Source organism: Erpetoichthys calabaricus, chromosome 11, assembly GCF_900747795.2.
Source record: "Erpetoichthys calabaricus chromosome 11, fErpCal1.3, whole genome shotgun sequence".
NCBI classification, from domain to species: Eukaryota; Metazoa; Chordata; class Cladistia; order Polypteriformes; family Polypteridae; genus Erpetoichthys; species Erpetoichthys calabaricus.
This window is the reverse complement of record NC_041404.2, coordinates 88,207,782-88,226,305: the sequence shown is the minus strand read 5'-3', so window position 1 is coordinate 88,226,305 and position 18,524 is coordinate 88,207,782. Positions and strand designations below refer to the sequence as shown.

At 35.8% G+C, this 18,524-nt stretch overlaps 1 protein-coding gene across 1 annotated transcript in view; it reads right to left on the bottom strand.

The window, feature by feature from the left end:
• Positions 1 to 3,261: 3,261 nt before the first annotated feature.
• Positions 3,262 to 18,524, bottom strand: part of LOC114661339 (protein KASH5-like) — an 81,578-nt gene continuing 66,315 nt past the window's right edge. Inside the window, exons 10-13 of the mRNA XM_051933886.1 lie at positions 13,930 to 14,014; positions 10,099 to 10,239; positions 7,195 to 7,259; positions 3,262 to 4,004 (exon numbers count right to left, since the gene is read on the bottom strand). Of these exons, the coding sequence (XP_051789846.1) occupies positions 3,770 to 4,004; positions 7,195 to 7,259; positions 10,099 to 10,239; positions 13,930 to 14,014 (526 nt within the window). The 3' untranslated portion in view covers positions 3,262 to 3,769. The remainder of the gene's footprint in view (positions 4,005 to 7,194; positions 7,260 to 10,098; positions 10,240 to 13,929; positions 14,015 to 18,524) is intronic.

The window sequence follows — 18,524 nt, the reverse complement described above, 5'->3', positions numbered from 1 at the left end:
GTGGCCTGGAATCCCTACAGATTTTATTTTTTTCTGCAGCCGTCTGGAGTTTTTTTTTGTTTTTTCTGTCCACCCTGGCCATCGGACCTTACTCCTTTTCTATGTTAACTAATGTTGTCTTATTTTAATTTTGTATTTTGTCTTTTATTTTGCTTTTCTTCATTATGTAAAGCACTTTGAGCTACTTTTTGTATGAACATGTGCTATATAAATAAATGTTGTTGTTGTCTCTTGAAGAACATGATTATGGTGATGAACTAGGTGACAGCAATGATGAAGAGTTTGAAATTGAAAAGGACTCTGTACGTAAGGGATTTGATCAGCATGAGTTGAGTGATTTGGCACATAATTTGGGACTATCGAAGAAGGCTTCAGAACTCCTAGCATCAAGACTACGTGAGAAAAACGTACTTGAAAATGGAACGAAGGTATCGTACTTTCGAACCAGAGAAATTGCATTTCTGCAGTACTTTAGAACTGACAGTAGCTTTGTGTATTGCCATAACATACCTGGTTTAAGGAGGAACTGGGAATTCCAATCTATAACTCAACTGAATGGCGACTATTCATCGATAGCTCAAAGCGGAGCTTAAAGTGTGTCCTCCTTCACAATGGCAATATATTTGGGTCAGTCCCAATTGGCCATTCAGTTTCTCTTTGTGAAGAATATGCAGACATAAAGAGAGTCATTGAGTTGTTGCAATATCACCAACACAATTGTGTCATCTGTGTTGACCTTAAAATGGTATGTTTCCTTCTTGGTCAGAAATGCAGATACACCAAGTATCCCTGTTCTCTATGCATGTGGGACAGCAGAGCTCGTGAGAGGCATTGGGTGGAAAGGAATTGGCCTCCAAGATCTGCCCTAAAACCAAGTGATCCAAACATTCTACATGAGCCACTTGTTGATAGATAGAATATTATATTCCCGCCTCTGCACATGAAACTGGGTCTGATGAAGAAGTTCGTTAAAGCTTTGCCAACTGAAGACTGTTTCAAGTACCTCATTTTGGCATTTCCTAGCCTGTCATTTGAAAAAATAAAGGCTGGTGTGTTTGATGGTCCACAGATTCAGCAGCTCATCAAAGATGAACATTTCATCAGGACAATGTCAGAAGTCGAAAAGAACGCTTATTTATCATTCAAAGCCATTGTCACGGACTTTCTTGGAAACACACGAGCAAATAATTACATAGAAATTGCTTAAAAACTCTTGGAGAGCTACAAAATGCTTGGTTGCAATATGAGCATCAAGGTACATTTTCTGCATAGCCATTTTTCTAACTTCCCGGAAAACCTTGGTGCAGTCAGTGATGAGCAAGTGAACGATTCCACCAAGATTTGAAGGTCATGGAAGGACGGTATCAGGGTAGATGGGATGTACATATGATGGCTGACTATTGTTGGAGCATCCAGCGGGATTGTCCTAACACTGAACACAAAAGCTATAAGTGTAAATTTTTACCTTAACCGCTTACCTGATTAATTTTCAAATGTTTTACTGTAAAAAAAAATGTCATAGAGTAACAATAAATCCTTTGTATGAACAAAAGAAATTTAAATAAACAGTACATTCAAGTTATTAGTTCATTATTTTTTCATTGTATGTAAAATTTGTATGTTTTTTGACAAAAATGGAGGGTACCCTGTATCATAAAAACTGGATATAATAGCAAAAAACTGGGGTAATTTCTGGATTCACCACCCAAATATTAGTAAAAAACAAGTGTAAGATCTAACTCAACAAAAAATGCGTTCCCCAGTGAGATATGTACATAAATACAGGGGCAAAATATAGTGGTGGTGAAATGGGGGGTGGGGGAAGGGTGCTGGGGCAAAATGTGAGGGGCAACTTATCCAGACACTCCCCCACCGGCGCACCAAGCTTTTGATTTTTTCAAGTGAAAGAAATCATGACAGTCTGTATCTTCTACACTCTCTCTTCAATATATGAAAATCTACAACTTATATATGCAGTAAATCGCTTTGTAAATGTACAAGAGAATGAGAAGGTCAAGGTACAACAAGAAAGGCTGCCACACTTTGAAACCAAACAAAAGAATCTTTTAAATTTAACTGACAAGTGATCTAGAGTGACAATCCAAGATAAACGTATGCCAGCTTGCTATGGTCGACATCCTGCCCAAGAAACAATTGTTAGTATATATTAGTACTAGTACTTAGATGACTACATGGGAGGGCTAGAGAGATACCAAGTCCATTCCATTCTTAATTCCAAACACAAATCCCACTAGTGCTTGTGCAATTCAACACAGGGCCAAAGACAATATATGCCTTCCATTTTTACACTTACAAAACAATGGAAAAGAACTCAGTGTAAATGTATTTAATGCTAATCCATTACAGTTGAAAAGAAACAAATTAAAAGAGAAGACATGAAGGCTTCAGAATAATGTAGCTATTTTTCTTATTTAGTCCCTTATCTGAAAGTGGTGGTATAACTTGCTTAGGCATACTGTGCTCCTCAACTACAACTCTAAAGTGTGTCCGTGTGAAACTTTCAAATTGATCACTAAAGTGAAAAATCCTCCTCGAAAGAATTCAGTGAAAGCAGAATCCACAAAATCTGGTAAATTGTCAAAACTTCTCATTCTTTACATACAAAGAAAGCACAAGTTCATCTCATGTGAAGTGAGCAAAAAATTGTGTTAATGTTATTTACTATGATTATTATTAATATTAAATTTAAATTTTAGATTTTTTTGTCTTTTCCTGATGTTTTATGTTGATTATTGTGTCTGGAGGAAACATTACACAAGTAAGGATTTAGCTCTACCATGTACATGAGACAACAAAAAGACCTGTACATTACATCGAATCCCATACTTATCAGAGACTAAAAAGCCTCCAGCTATACTGAAAGCACTTTTAAGAAGAATTTAAGGTCTTATTTAAAAGTGAAATTGGCCTGTAAAACACAATAACATGAGAATTTTTCTTTATTGCAAATAAATGAAATGCTGGTTGTTTTCAGCAGCAAAAGACTATTTTCAAATGAATTATTAAAACATGCTCAGCAAATAATTCACCAAGAGACAATGAATTTTTTATAGAACACAGCTCTGTCTCTCTGGTGTCTTTTATACTGTAGACATTTAATAGTATCATTCATTTCAATTTTGGAATTCCAAGCATTCAGACTACATTTATGACCAGATGATGCCTTTGGAAGATCAAAACTAGAAACATTCTGTGGTTTCCACAGGCAAGTCCAGTAAAAACGTTTTAAAAATAGCTTTTATTAATAATTTTGCTTCCAAAATTTACATGAAGAACAGGGTCAGTACTTAAAGAATATTCTCTTTTTAAGTAAAGCAAGTTGAACACTCTAATGTGCTGCAATATTCATGTGTTCTTTACCTTTAAAATCTAGTTTTCATAGTAAACTGGGTCTAACACCATGCCACATTTTAATTAAAATTTGTTTTAGAACTCTGGAGTTAAGAAATACACTTTAACAATAGCATTTTAGCAAAAGCTTTCCAATTATAGCAGATGAATCTTTCAAAAAGTGTGACCTTTCACTGCAACTTGGAATGCATTTGTTAAAAGCAAAAACCTGAACAACATAACTTTCACAACGGATATTCAAAATTTTAATGCAAGCTTTATATCAAAATAACTTGTTTTGTGATACAGTATACTATAACCACATAAGACTTTTGGATAACTTCTAGGGAGTCTATACATGCAAACAACCAAAATCAAGTCTTTAGAAGACTGCAGTGACATTAGGAGGTTATCATCATTAAAAAGGAGGGATGCCCGAATGCTGCAGTGAGACATGTGGATTTTGGATTCCCACCAATTGGTTCCACATAAAAGTAACAATAACTGTTGGATTTATCTGAACCAGAATACCAGGATAAATTAAATGATCCAGGTAGGTGCAGGTAATAGTCACTAACATAGCACAGATCCAAGCAATGCAGAAGAGCTTAAGATAGATGAAGTGTTCATAAGGTGTTGGCAGGTTTCTTTCCCTATTTTAGAGAAAAAGGTTAGTAAGGAGTTTAACATAACACAAACAATATTTAATACTTTTAATATAATTTCTGTTTTCTTAAATTTAGATTTAATCTGCATTCCAAAAAGCCATCTATGGACTTTTTTTGTTATATACATATTTAGAACTGCAGGACGTTGTATTTAATATCATCATCATCATCATCTACTCATCTATAAACTTAACATGCCAATAGCAAATTCTGTCCAATTAATAATTACTAAAGTTAGCTAATGATTAAGTTCATAAGATTACAAAACACATATTTCTGAACATGCTAGGAAAATATGCACTTTAATTCTTGTGATTAAAGTATTTTTTCCACAAAAAAATATGTTGATTATGTATTAGTTAGAGCCTGATAATGCAAAGTCTTCAGGATTTATTACTGAAAAATACACAAAGAGTCCGAGACACACAACAGACTATTTAAAATGTCAGCTGTTTACTGAAAGTTTAATCAGTTTTAATAAATTTTAGATACTCTTATTTTTTAAAGGCTAGCTTTAGTAATCAGAAAAAGAAAAGAAATTGAACTCACACCCCTTAGGGTTTTGAGTACAAAGCCTTTTACATTACATTTTTACATTTACTTATTTGGCTGACGCCTTTATACAAGGCAACTTACAACATTTATGACATAATTACACAGGTCAACAGGTCATTCTCATCAGAAATAATTTATATGGGTTTTGCAGTGTTTTTCATGCTGATTTCAAATCTGTGTTTAGTTTTTCCCTAGCACGTCTATAATTGATATATATGTAATTAATATAATTATATAATTGATGAAGCCAATTATATATTGCATGATATTTGTTATAATTAGCCTAAGCATATTACAAGATTAAACAACAATTGTCTGTATTTTTATGTTACAGATGGCATTAACTGTGATTGATTTCAGTTGTATCAATCATCCAGACAGTTTCTGTTATATGTGTGGTTCATTCACGATGAAAGCACGACGTCACCCAATTACCGCAGATTTTAAGAAGATACACAAACTGTACTTCGGCGGTCCACCTGTTGACCAGGATAAATCTTGGACCCACATGTCATCTGTACCAGTTGTCCCAACAGACTGAGAAACTGACAAAATGGGCGAAAGGCAGCGATACTATTTGCAATCCCAATGGTGCGGAGGGAACATGTGGATTCTCAGCTAAAACTAAGCACAAAATTGTATATCCCAGTCTGTATTCTTCAATCAGTCCTCTCCATATCAAGCTAGGATTGATGAAGAACCTTGTAACCTTGTTTTCAGTACCATGTTGAGAAGTTTTCAAACATAAGCATTGCAAAAATGAAGGAAGGGACAGTATAGGTCCATATATCAAGTCCGTTTTGCAGGATGATGGTCTTAAACAATCTCTCTCAGCAGCTGATCTAGAAGCTTGGGAGGAATTCTGTCATACGTCATTAAAAATACAATTCTTGCACTCACATCTATAGAGTTCTTTCCAGAAAATGTTGGTATGGTGAGTGATGAGCAAGGAGAACATTTCCACCAGGGCATTCAATTCATGGAGCATCGCTACCAAGGTTTCTAGAATGAGAGTATGATGGCTGACTACTGCTGGATGCTGTACACCGAGAATCCAAACACAATGTACACAAGAAAATCCTACTCTAAGTGTTTTTGAAGAAACAGTGGTAGCTAAGTGACACTGTTCAGTATATCTAAGCCACAGTGTGTACCTATTTGAATTAGCACTGAAGATATTGAAACATTTACTTCATTGGTGCTTACATGTTAGTAAAAACTACATGCAAGTACACTGTAAGCTAAAATTACTCATAACTCAAAAAATTGACGTAACTGGAAAAGACTGAAAGCAGATCTGAAATCAACTTGAAAAACTGATTTAGAAAATTGTATTGTGGTCTGTGATGATTTCCAAAAAAAACTTGTGTTACATTTTGGTTTTCCAATTGGAACACAGGCAGGTCAAGTGACTTGCTCATGGGTCACATAATGAAGGTAGTGGGATTTGAACCCACAACCTCAGGGTTTGAAGTCCAAAGCCTTTACCACTACATCACACTTCCTGTACACTGTACACATGATATACAGTATACTAAGGATAATAATTAGGATTGAACAATTCATGGTGACATTGTAAGTATGGTTTTCACTTAATACCCAAGTTTTAAACACTAAAAAACAGCTTTATTAAAATTTTAACTGGCAAGATGATCGATAAAATAAAGAATGATTTAATCTTTAAACTCAGTTGGAATTGCAAGTCTCAGGCAAAAGCAGCCAATTTTATCTTATTTTCTTGCCCAAAAAATGAAACTGAAATGTTATTCTACTTTAGAGATGTTAAATGGCACCTACCATTCAGAGTAAAAGCCATTTGACTGGAATGATGTACTAGTGTACACCAAAGTACTTGGTTATAAGCACAGACATTAAAGAATACAACAACTGTCACACACAGCAATAAACATTTTGTGACCCTGGCATAACACTATATCCATTTCACTCATGTAGGTAAATATTGTAATAAGATATAAATAGACCATAATCTATGTGCTGACTGATTAAGTAGGATAATCAGGTGTGTATACACGAACTGCTGTGCTACATCTTTAATTGTCATAATCACCGCACTAGCTGACTATATTGCGTTCACTGGAATAATAACTCAGTTAAATCCCAAATCTGTAATCACTGCAGAGAACTTCAGCAGACTCTGACCTGGAGTTTTTCATATTTATTTTCTTTTGCCCTCCTTCTAGTTGAGTTGAATTACCTTGTTCAATTCACAGAAATTTAAGTACCATACCCTATGTTTTTACCTACCTTCTGGTAATAAGGTGATTGTGCAGACATGTGCACATTGCAGTTGACTTTATGTTTGCAATATTCTCAACTACATGTCAATCAAATTACATGGTGGACACTTTTTTGAGAAATCTGATGTTGAACTCTTATCCAGCATTGTCTTAAACACAGATTTATACCCATATCAATGATTGTTACATAAATAAGAAACTGTCATTGTATATGAAAATACAATTTGTAAGTAATTGCCATAAGCACAAGCTTACTTGCTGTAGCATAATGTTAGAATGCTGAAACATAATTGTACATCATTCTAAATTAAATAATTTTTTGATCAAAACTCTGAGATCTTTTCAAACAATATTTTACCTACTTGTTCGAAATGCAGTTTGGCAAATTGTATCCAGCTGGTTCTTCTTTGCAGTCAAAATTAATTACCTGCAGGGCATATTCCAGTATCAATTATAATTGTGTTTTACTTGTAGGAATTATTACATTATAAATGTTGGAACTGCTTCATTAGTGAAAAGCTTGAAAAAAGATCAAACACTCTTTACATTCATCTCTCACATAACATATTATCAACATCATCATCCCTTTAACGGCCATTTTCACAGTTTTCCCAGATTAGTTGGTTGGCCATTACAGTAATCCCTCGCTATATCGCGCTTTGACTTTCGCGGTTTCACTCTATCGCGGATTTTATATGTAAGCATATTTAAATATATATCGCAGATTTTTTGCTGGTTCGCGGATTTCTGCGGACAATGGGTCTTTTAATTTCTGGTACATGCTTCCTCAGTTGGTTTGCCCAGTTGATTTCATACAAGGGACGCTATTGGCAGATGGCTGAGAAGCTACCCAACCAGAGCGCGTATTACGTATTAAATAAAACTCCTCAAATATATTGTGAGCACGGGGGCTGTTCGCACCCCTAGAGGATACGGCTGCTCCTCAAAAAACGCTGAAAGATTACCTTCACATTGCTCTCTTCCTTGCTGGGCTTACATATGGCTGCTTTGTCAAGCGATATGCTTCCTGCACGGTGCTTTGCATACTTAAAAGATCAAACAGCACGTATTGATTTTTGATTGTTTACTTTTCTCTCTCTCTTGCTCTGACATTCTCTGCTCCTGACGGAGGGGGTGTGAGCAGGGGGGCTGTTCACACCCCTAGAGGATACGGACGCTCGTATAAAAATGCTGAAAGATTATCTTCACATTGCTCCCTTCCGGTTTTGTCAAGCAACATGCTTCCCGCATGGTGCTTCGCATACTTCAAAGCCTGAACTGCACGTATTGATTTTTGATTGTTTGTTTCTCTCTCTCTCTCTTTGCATTCTTTTAATTGTGAGACGAAACTGTCATCTCTGTCTTGTCATGGAGCACAGTTTAAACTTTTGAAAAAGAGACAAATGTTTGTTTGCAGTGTTTGAATAAAGTCCCTGTCTCTCTACAACCTCCTGTGTTTCTGTGCAAATCTGTGACCCAAGCATGACAATATAAAAATAACCATATAAACATATGGTTTCTACTTCGCGGATTTTCACCTTTCGCGGGGGGTTCTGGAACGCAACCCCCGTGATCGAGGAGGGATTACTGTAATCTTTATTCTCCACTGAACATGATTTTTGCCATCCTTTGGGATGAAACTCAGTCTTTAAATATCATTTGATACCACCTCCAACCACGTTTTAGCCTCCCTCTTGACCTCATTCCCTCCACTGAATAATCACCAGCCTTTCTCTACACATGCCCAAACCACGTTAGTCTATTTCTCCTCAGCAATATCCACCCCTACAGTAACTCCACGATAGGTCTTTTTCTTAACTCAGCAACCACCTTCCTCTCTCCCCATGACATTCCACACATCTATCTCTTCATTCTCATCTCCATTCTTTCAAGGTCTACCTCAGGTTCTGCTTTCATGATCCATGCCTAACTACAATTTCTGTGCTCAAGAATTTTCAAATGGTTACTTTTTTCTCCAAACCAGTTTAGTTATGCTGCCTTCCACCATAACTTTTAGCTTGCATTTGATAATGTAGTTAATTGTTTTGATAATGTAGTTAATTGTGGAATAAAACTGCTTTCAGTTGTGAATGATGCATCTTCTCTCTATGTCATGATTTCATTCTGAGTAAAAATTAGATTTATGCGTGTTGTTTTATTAAAATATTTAACAATGTGTATGTTTTTTTCTGTTTTTATGTGTGAACGTGGATTGTGGATTGAGTATTCGGGGTATGTCCAGTGCAGAGTGACTACCAACCTTTCCCCTCCCACTTTGAGACAGCACTGCCTCTGCCTCTGCTGCACATGACACACAGAAAGCACCCACCTATTTCATGTATCGCCTTGGTCTTTCCTGCTTTTACCTTAAAGCCTTTCACTTCCAAACTAGCTTTCCATTTCAGTATCTTCTCCCTCAATTTCACTTCACAAAAGTTAATAAGTATCTATTAATATGAGATCACTAGCATACAAAATACAGTAACTTGCCATACATGGTGATCCTTTAAACACTACCTTAATACACACAGATGATTATTAAAGAAGTACTATAATCTGTTAGATTACTTTCTTAACTATAGTGACAAAGATTATTCCATACACAGCTTGACCCTAAATGATAAAAAGATTGCTTCCATGCCACTGGCTGTATACACAGTAAACAATGCTAATTTTATACTGTTGTAATTTTACTGAGTAGGTATAAAATGTTCATACTCAGGTGAAAATCCTTAATTAATCATTTTTCTAATACTCTAACAACAAATTAACCAATTAATAAAACTTTGCCAATCAGAAATAAAATATGCTGATATTTCCAATGGAGTGCAATCTACCTAAAATTAAGAAATCAGGAAAATGAATGTATATACAGAGTCTTCTAAAATGCAAATGTGGCCTTGAGTTAATGTCTTAAAAAAGGAAATCCTTCAAAAGTTCTGCAACAGAATATGTAGCAGCAATTCTCCTATATCCATACTATATATACATTAATGTATATAACATGCCATACACCACTTACAAGCAGCAACCCTGCACCTTGCTCACTTCTCCATTTTTTATATTGATACATATAAATTCAACATTGATAGTTGAATTAAATTTAAGAAGATTAGGACAAACAATAACTTGTTTGTAATAACTTCTGATTCATGCTTTTTTATCTGAGTATGGTGCACTATATATGAAAAAGAAAAAAAAGAATAATTGATCTGATACATTTCACATTTTGCAGAAAGTGTCCATTCATACAAAAATTGTTTTACCTTTGTATCTGCTACACAATCCTCCAATTCTTTCTCAAAGTCACTTAAGGAATCATCTGTTTGTTGATCATTACCATCTTCTTTTTGCTTCTCCTTCTCCTCTTCCTCTATGCCTCTTATAGTTTGACCATCTTGTTCTGCCTGGATACAGTATGCATACACACACAAAACAAGATTATCTATTATCAAAAGTCCAGAATCTTTACAATTCCCATTTTAGCCATGTCACTTAACATGTCAACTCATTAATCGGTTATACTTATATTGGTCATTAAAACTGGAGGCTGGTAATTATTTCATAATATAATCCATTGAAGCTTAAAGGAGTAACACCCCAAAAATCATATTTTTTATGTGTTACTTACCCAATGTAGGATGTAGTGACGGCTGAGAAAAAAATTTTATCTCATGTTTCATGGAATATGAAGATAATACATTTTCTGATAGAATGGGCGCCTATACAGAACAAACCTGAACCATAGCAAACAACACACAAACATCCATGAAAAAAAATCTCACATTACTTGTGTCATATAGTTCAATCATCCAGTCATACAGTTACATGTGCACACTGGGGAAAATGCATACATTTTTTGCTGAAATATTGTTTACAAAATCCTTCTGGAAAACCAGAGCAATGCATGCAAAGGAAATGTGTTCACTCACGAGCAAGTTTTTGATTTGAAGACAAGACTTTTGACCAATGAAGGAGCAGAAGAGACAGGTTGATTAATATATAATAATCAAAACAATAATAAAAATATAAATTCATTGGTAACTCTATATTGGTTTGGGGTGAGTTAGCTAGCATGTGTTACCAGCAATGAATGATGCCCCATGCAAGGTCAATTCATGCCTTGGACCCAATACAGTCAGATAATGCTCTGGCTATACTAGATTGTAAAACAAGATTACAGTAGTGAAAACTGAGCATGATCTAGGGCTGCCAGAAATATTAAATGTAACCAACTAAAAATTTCAGTTCAATTGTACTTTCTTAATCTACTAGCTATTCCTGACTCTCCCACACATTGTGTGCTGGCATGCTATGACTCTATTGTTTTTGAGTTGGCTAATCATGGTGGCAGATGCACCACATTCAGTGGAAGGTTTCCCCAAACGCTGGGCAAAATTCTCCTCTGTATGGGAGTATTTCACCCGAATATCAGAGAAAGTGGTTATTAGATCATTTTGTGGTGTTCCACAACAGCACTAGCTGAATGCATGAACACCTAAAGAGGAAGCATGATAGACGTATAGCACAGGACAAGTCAAATATACCATATAACCCACTTACTCTTATTTAGCTCTTTGACAATAGTTCTTTTAATGTTGTGAAGCCAGTTAACTTGAGAAATTCATGTTAGTGACAAACATCAGGACAAAAGTTAGACCCACAGAATTTCTTCAGACACAGCAGATACAATTGTCTGCTAAATGGGCTTATCAGTTGCCAGTATTATTACTCACAAGTGCACTTAAGTAAAATAACAACTCAGTACATAGGTTAGTTAAATACGATAAGCTAGTCTGTGAAATACACTTGCTAGCTTTATTTTGGGCAGAGTTGTATTTTCACATTTGCTCACAGATTTATGCAAGGGCTGACAACTTGTCTATATTTAACTGTCATCGCATAAATCCAAAGAAAACTATTTATCAGAGGCTGTCAAAATTGAACAGAACCAACATCCTATATAAACATAGGTCAGCTTTATACATTTTCTACATCAGTAGAGTGTTGTACTGTGTTAGAAATAGATTGATATAGGAAAACGTAGGGTGAAATGACACCTTTTATTGGCTAACTAAATAGATTACAAATGCAAGCTTTCGAGGCAGCTAAGGCCCCTTCATCAGGCAAGGTGTAACAAAGAAACTGAAAAATACTCTAGCTTATATTGGGACAGCAAAGTGTAAAAAAACACTTCTTTCGTTTTAACAACCTTTTTGTTCAAATGTTAGCAAAATTAATATACCTGAGATGAATTAACCCTGAAAGAAGAGAACAATGAACTAATAAAATGTAGAGATAAGATAACCATCACTAGAGAAAGTCCTGTTTATTTGTAATAAAAGGTGTCATTTCACCCTACAGTTTCTACAGTAATTTTTGGGTATTTTCCAGTCATTAAATTGTAAGTAAATCACATTCAATATGCGATCAGACCGACTCGGTATGTTGATTTTTTTAATCCAGCATATTTGACACATTTGATCCAAACTGAGAGCTTATGTAACAGCAACATTAAGATTGCAAACGCGCAAACCATACAACTCTGCAAAATCCTGGTTTTAAGGTTAAAAAGGCATGAATATAAGCACATTTCAACTAAAATTGTTCTGGGCTCATTCCACTTTTTCTACTAAATCGGAGTGGACAGGCTGATGAACACCCAGCAACTCTTGCGTCACCAGAAAGGAGCATTCCAGAAGAGCTAAATGTGGGTTATCCTATATGCCGCATACAAAGTGCTGTGCGGTGTAAAGGTTTTATCCCACTACTTTTCTTCACTTCCTATGTCTGAAACAGTATTTTTTTAGCAGTGGATTTTCTGAGTGAATTCACTTCCATACAGAACTGAACCATTTGCACAGGGTTTTTGATGGTTTGTTAATACACATATAGGTAGCAACCTACTAATTAAGACATCTAGTAGGTTGCTTTTGAAAATATGAAAAATTGCAGACTAACGTAATAATGAATTTTAGTTATATATTGTAGAAATTTTTCCATGCTCAAAGTGCTCAACATCAAGAATTTAAAATGACAGACTGGATTTACACACATATTGTCAGTCCTGCACGTCACTGTTTTAATAAAGTATCACGTATTCTTTACAAGCATAATATATATTCACTTTATGCCAAATATGCCTAGCATCTATATTCATGATACCTAAGAATAACATTTATTTCAATATAAGTTGGACTTTTTACAAATACATGTAAAAGTCAGAGTAAATCAATTTTAACACTGAATCAAAGAAAAAAAAGCCTGATTATTTGGTCTTGTTTCAAGTTCGACTGCTGACAGTAAGATATGTTAAGTCCACTGTTAATCAAATATATCATTTTTAACTTTTAGGCTTTTATGACTTAAAATATTTCATTGATAACAGTGTTGTCTTATTTGTCTTCTTGTTGAAGTTATTTTAGTTTTGTTTTTCCATATCCTGATGCTTTCAAATTCTACTGCACATTTCAAATTATTCAATAAACATTCAAATACAGCACATATTCATATGCCTCTGAGTTATCTGGACAACATTAGTAGTTAGATTAATTGATAAAATACTGTAGTCAATCGATTAATTGTTTACAAAATATAATTTATGGCATCTGTAGATGGCTGACATGTGTGATTCTGCATTGCATGTTTTATAACATTTCAAAAAGTCAGATAACAGTATAATTTAACAAACTACAATACATGTATGTTAAGCAAATTATAGAAAACAGCACCAACATTAGACAGAAAACATTGTAAAGATTAGTGAAAATTACGTAGCTAAGTTCAAAATCAAACTATTCAAGTTTAAGTTATCACTATGTCAGTATTTATTTGTTTACTATAAGAGTGTAGACAAAGTTTTCAAGGATGTCAATTTTTCATATTTAAATTTGAATATGGATTCAAATTTACGAAGAGAATGCATTCTTTAATCTTGGACTGCAAAATGTTGTTTTTTTTTTAAGTAAACTGATCAGTCTGCTCTGGCAAACACCGGAAATGTCTCTTTTCTGAACAATGCACAATGTAAAACGTTCTAGGACACTCATAAAAACAGCTAAATGCAAGAATAGAAAAACCTTATGATGATGGCATACCTCTTTGATCTCCACTTGCAATGAACTTCCAGTTACCTCAGAGAACTCTGACCCCAATTCCAGGGGAATTTCCTGCAGACTATAGCTAATCAGAAAACAAAAATATGTGTCTGTTGATCACAAATCCAAAAATTCAAGCTATTGGAATTCATACTACAAAGATGTCAACCTTTCTCTTTTAACTTCTTTTAACTTTAATGCACTATACATTATGTGGGCACAACTAGTATTCATCTCCCCATCTACTGGACTTTTTTTATATAATATTGTTTTAAAACAACTATTAAATTGATGTAACATAATTGGTTGTACTGATTCCTCCTTTGCCACTAAGCTGTTTAAAATAATTCTAAACAAATACTCTGTTGTTTTGTCAATTTTTAACTTCTGTAACCTCAAGAACTGCTTCATTTAGCCACCAGCAATTCCATGTTAACAGCTTTATAAGGCCATCCAGGCTGACAAACTTTCTAACAAATCTGGGCTTTATGGTAGCAAAATGGAAGTAATTTTTAAATCAATTATTTCAGAATTTCTCATTGATCACAGATCTCAATTAAACTAAGAAAATATTTGAAAAGATAAGAATTTTGATAAACACTAGCCATTTTGAGAAAAGGAGTCTGGATGCAGATCAGTTAGTACAGATTTACCCTAAAATATATATATACTTGTAATTTACACCAAAAGTGCCTGTATTGAAAGTTCGGTTTGGTGTGAATACTTAAAGGATTTATCATTTTGTAATTTTTATTCCTAATTAATTTAGAAGAGCCCCTATAATTTTATTTAGTTTGATACTGTAAAGTTTTTGTGTTGTTCATCATGAAAAATTCTGATTAAACATTTTAAAATGTGACAATGTAAATGGGAAGACTAATAACTTTATACTAATTTCTAATAATGACAATTTTAAACAATGCATGTACGTTAGTCACACCAGCACTTTATGACCAGGAGTATGTGTGTGTGTGTGTCTGTATGTGTGTGTGGAGGGGGTTGGGTGTCACTGTAAAATATTAATAATAATTGATAGATAATGAAGACTTTGTGATTCTCTAATTTGAAAACTTTACTCAAGCAAATATATTAATTTATTTCGCTAATTCGCAGATGTCTCATTAATTGTGGTTAATGGGCTAACAATTATTTCACTTTGGCTAATTCTTCACAACTAAAATAGGAATATCCCAAAATCTTCCCCAAAGGCTACCCTATGTTAGGCATTGGCTAGGTTCTAAAGTGACACTTAAAAACACCACCAACTGAAGGACTTTGAAGATTTTAAAGGTTGGGACAAACTAAAGTTTGACCCATTTCATAAGACTTCTTATACAGCAGTCCCCTACTCTCTTGCATAATACAATTCCATAAAAATTAGAGCTGTGTTACCTTCCAAATTAAAAAATAGAGATTTTTTTATCTCACATATCTTTGTCAAAGAATGCGTGTGTATATATACAGTATATTGTATATCTAGATATCTAGAATTGCTTACTAGGCCTGGGTAAAAATATCATTTTTCTGATTAATCATTACTTTTCATTTAAATGATTCAATATCAAATTTTGAAGTCTCAAGATCAATCTCATGAATCCCTATCCTACTCTTACCTGGACGGGATGCCCCAAGGGAACATAAAGGCACCCCAGTTGGATTTAACACCTTCCCTCACCATGAAAAGGGACAAGGAAGGACTGTCCCTGGAGAATGTTCATTTCCCCCACAACTGAGCAATTGAAGATATGTGTAATGTGTAGATTTATAGAAACACACAAGTCTTCCCACTTTATCTTTAATTTTGACTAATTCAAGATTATTTTAAATGTCCAATAGGGGAAAAAATTTGGGCTAACAGTTTAGTTGAAGGGTGTCTACATGAAGATTCATAGCACACGAATAGGTTATTGAATAACATTTATTATTTAAGAAGCAATATTTGATGATTTTATAATAAAATTATTCGCAAGATGATGTAGAAGTTTTATAAAGTAGATGACATTGCATTGCCCCCTTAATATGTGTGGACTCTGAAGTGGCAATTATTTTGAATGAGTGCAGAGGGAGGTCAGAGGAATGGTGAGGATGCAGGGAGTAGAGTTGGTGAAAGTGGATGAGTTTAAATACTTGGGATCAACAATTCAGAGTAACAGGGATTGTGGAAGAGTGGTGAAAAAGTGAGTGCAGGCAGGGTGGAATGGGTGGAGAAGAGTGTCAGGAGGGATTTGTGACAGACGGGTATCAGCAAGAGTGAAAGGGAAGGTCTACAGGACAGTAGTGAGACCAGCTATGTTATATGGGTTGGAGACAGTGGCACTGACCAAAAAACAGGAGACAGAGGTGGAGAGAGCAGAGTTAAAGATGTTAAGATTTGCATTGGGTGTGACAAGGCTGGACAGGATTAGAAATGAGTACATTAGAGGGTCAGCTCAAGTTGGACGGTTGGGAGACAAAGTCAGAGAGTCGAGACTGTTTTTTGTTTGAGGTTTGGACATGTGCAAAGGAGAGATGCTGGGTATATTGGGAAAAGGATGTTATCAATAGAGCTGCCAGGTAAGAGGAAAAGAGGAAGGCCTAAGAGAAGGTTTATGGATGTGGTGAGAGAGGACATGCAGGTGATGGGTGTAACAGAGCAAGATGCAGAAGACAGGACAATATGGAAGAAGATGATCTGCTACGGCAACCCCTAACAGGAGCAGCCAAAAGAAGAAGAAGAAGAGATGATATTTTGCTCCACATCTTCCAAATACTGATGTTAACTGTTCTTTACTAATCAAGTATTTCTTCTTAAATGTCATTCAGCATATGTTGTAAAGTCACTTTGCAGACACCCTTCAAATAAAGTGTTACTGTACAACACAGGTCACTGAAACGAAATGTGCTAAATTGGTACTAATGCACACATAGTACTGGTCAGTGGAGAGTGTGGATGTAAATGTCCGTCAGAGTTTTCAAAGAGGCAGAAGCCCTGTTGTGACAGATGCAATGTTGAATCTATGCCAAAAGAAATGCCTCCAGAGCTCCAGAAAAAGGGTATACAATCATTAAAGACCTCACTGAAGAACTGTAAGACAACTGTATTGTAGCAGTGCTACCGCGGTAAGAACTCCAGGGGACTGCCCTCATTGGATGACTGAAGTGGGAGCAGGGGCTGCTGCGGATGAGAAAGGACAGCAGGAAATTTGAAAAGGGGGCCCGGCAGAGCAATGGGAGATCTGTGTTTTTGTGTAACCTGTCTGACATGTCTATTGAAAAGTCAATCACGCCGTGGATCATTTCCCGTTAGGATGAATGGACTGTCTTGTGCCTGCCTATCATGTGCATTGTGGTGGATTAGTCGTTGTGCGTCTTCAAAAGGAGCACTCCTGCAAATCTCACCCCTTGCTGCTAAGGGCTACCATTAGGACTGTTTCATTCATTTATTACGGAAGCTGTTCCCAGGATTGTCACCTTCACACCAAACCATTTCATCTGCTTTTGACGCATTGGACTATATAAGGACACTGCCATGAGTGTTTATTTTTGTGGTTCATTGTTGTGTTAAAATTGTCTTGCCGTAGGGGTAAGGGGAGGTTTGTCTGATTGTTATTGTTTTGCATTGGGTTTTGCATCTAATATATTTTTATTCATTTGTTGGTTTTGTGTCTCTGCCTGTGAGTTTGTGTGGGTCGGGCCAAGGCTGGGTGCATTCCTTGAATCCATCCATCCATCCATTTTCCAACCCGCTGAATCCGAACACAGGGTCACGGGGGTCTGCTGGAGCCAATCCCAGCCAACACAGGGCACAAGGCAGGAACCAATCCTGGGCAGGGTGCCAACCCACCGCAGGACACACACAAACACACCCACACACCAAGCACCACACTAGGGCCAATTTAGAATCGCCAATCCACCTAACCTGCATGTCTTTGGACTGTGGGAGGAAACCGGAGCACCCGGAGGAAACCCACGCAGACACGGGGAGAACATGCAAACTCCACGCAGGGCGGACCTGGGAAGCGAACCCAGGTCCCCAGATCTCCCAACTGCGAGGCAGCAGCGCTACCCACTGCGCCACCGTGCCGCCCTCCTTGAATCCCCACAGAAAAAATAAATAAATCACCATCTTATCAACGCTGTGAATCTTAGCCGCACTGGACTGCTACAAAATTGTTCCATGACTTTTCTTTATCTGTACATATGTATATATTATATACAGCAATGTACATTAGGAGGGAAAGCTGCATTTAAAAAAAAAGTTAAATATATTATTTCTTTTGTGTCATATTTCTCTTATTTTAATATCTCTGCCATGGTTTCAGGGAAGGTATATGTATAAATTCAAGTATGAGATGAAATTCTAAAGGAACACATTCCCAGGGAGTATGTGCCCTGTTGGATACAGATATTAATTTCCTTCTTAACTGATATGAAAACAGAACAGATGCCTTGTTTAATGTCTTCTGGAGTTTAAACAATTTGTTGAATAAATAATTACAAATTAAAAATCTGCTATGTATTGTTTATCAGCTAAGATCGGATCTATCCAATTTTAGGTCCTGGTGTGGGCTGGATAATTGTTAGTTATGTCACAATATGTAAAACCATGCTGTATG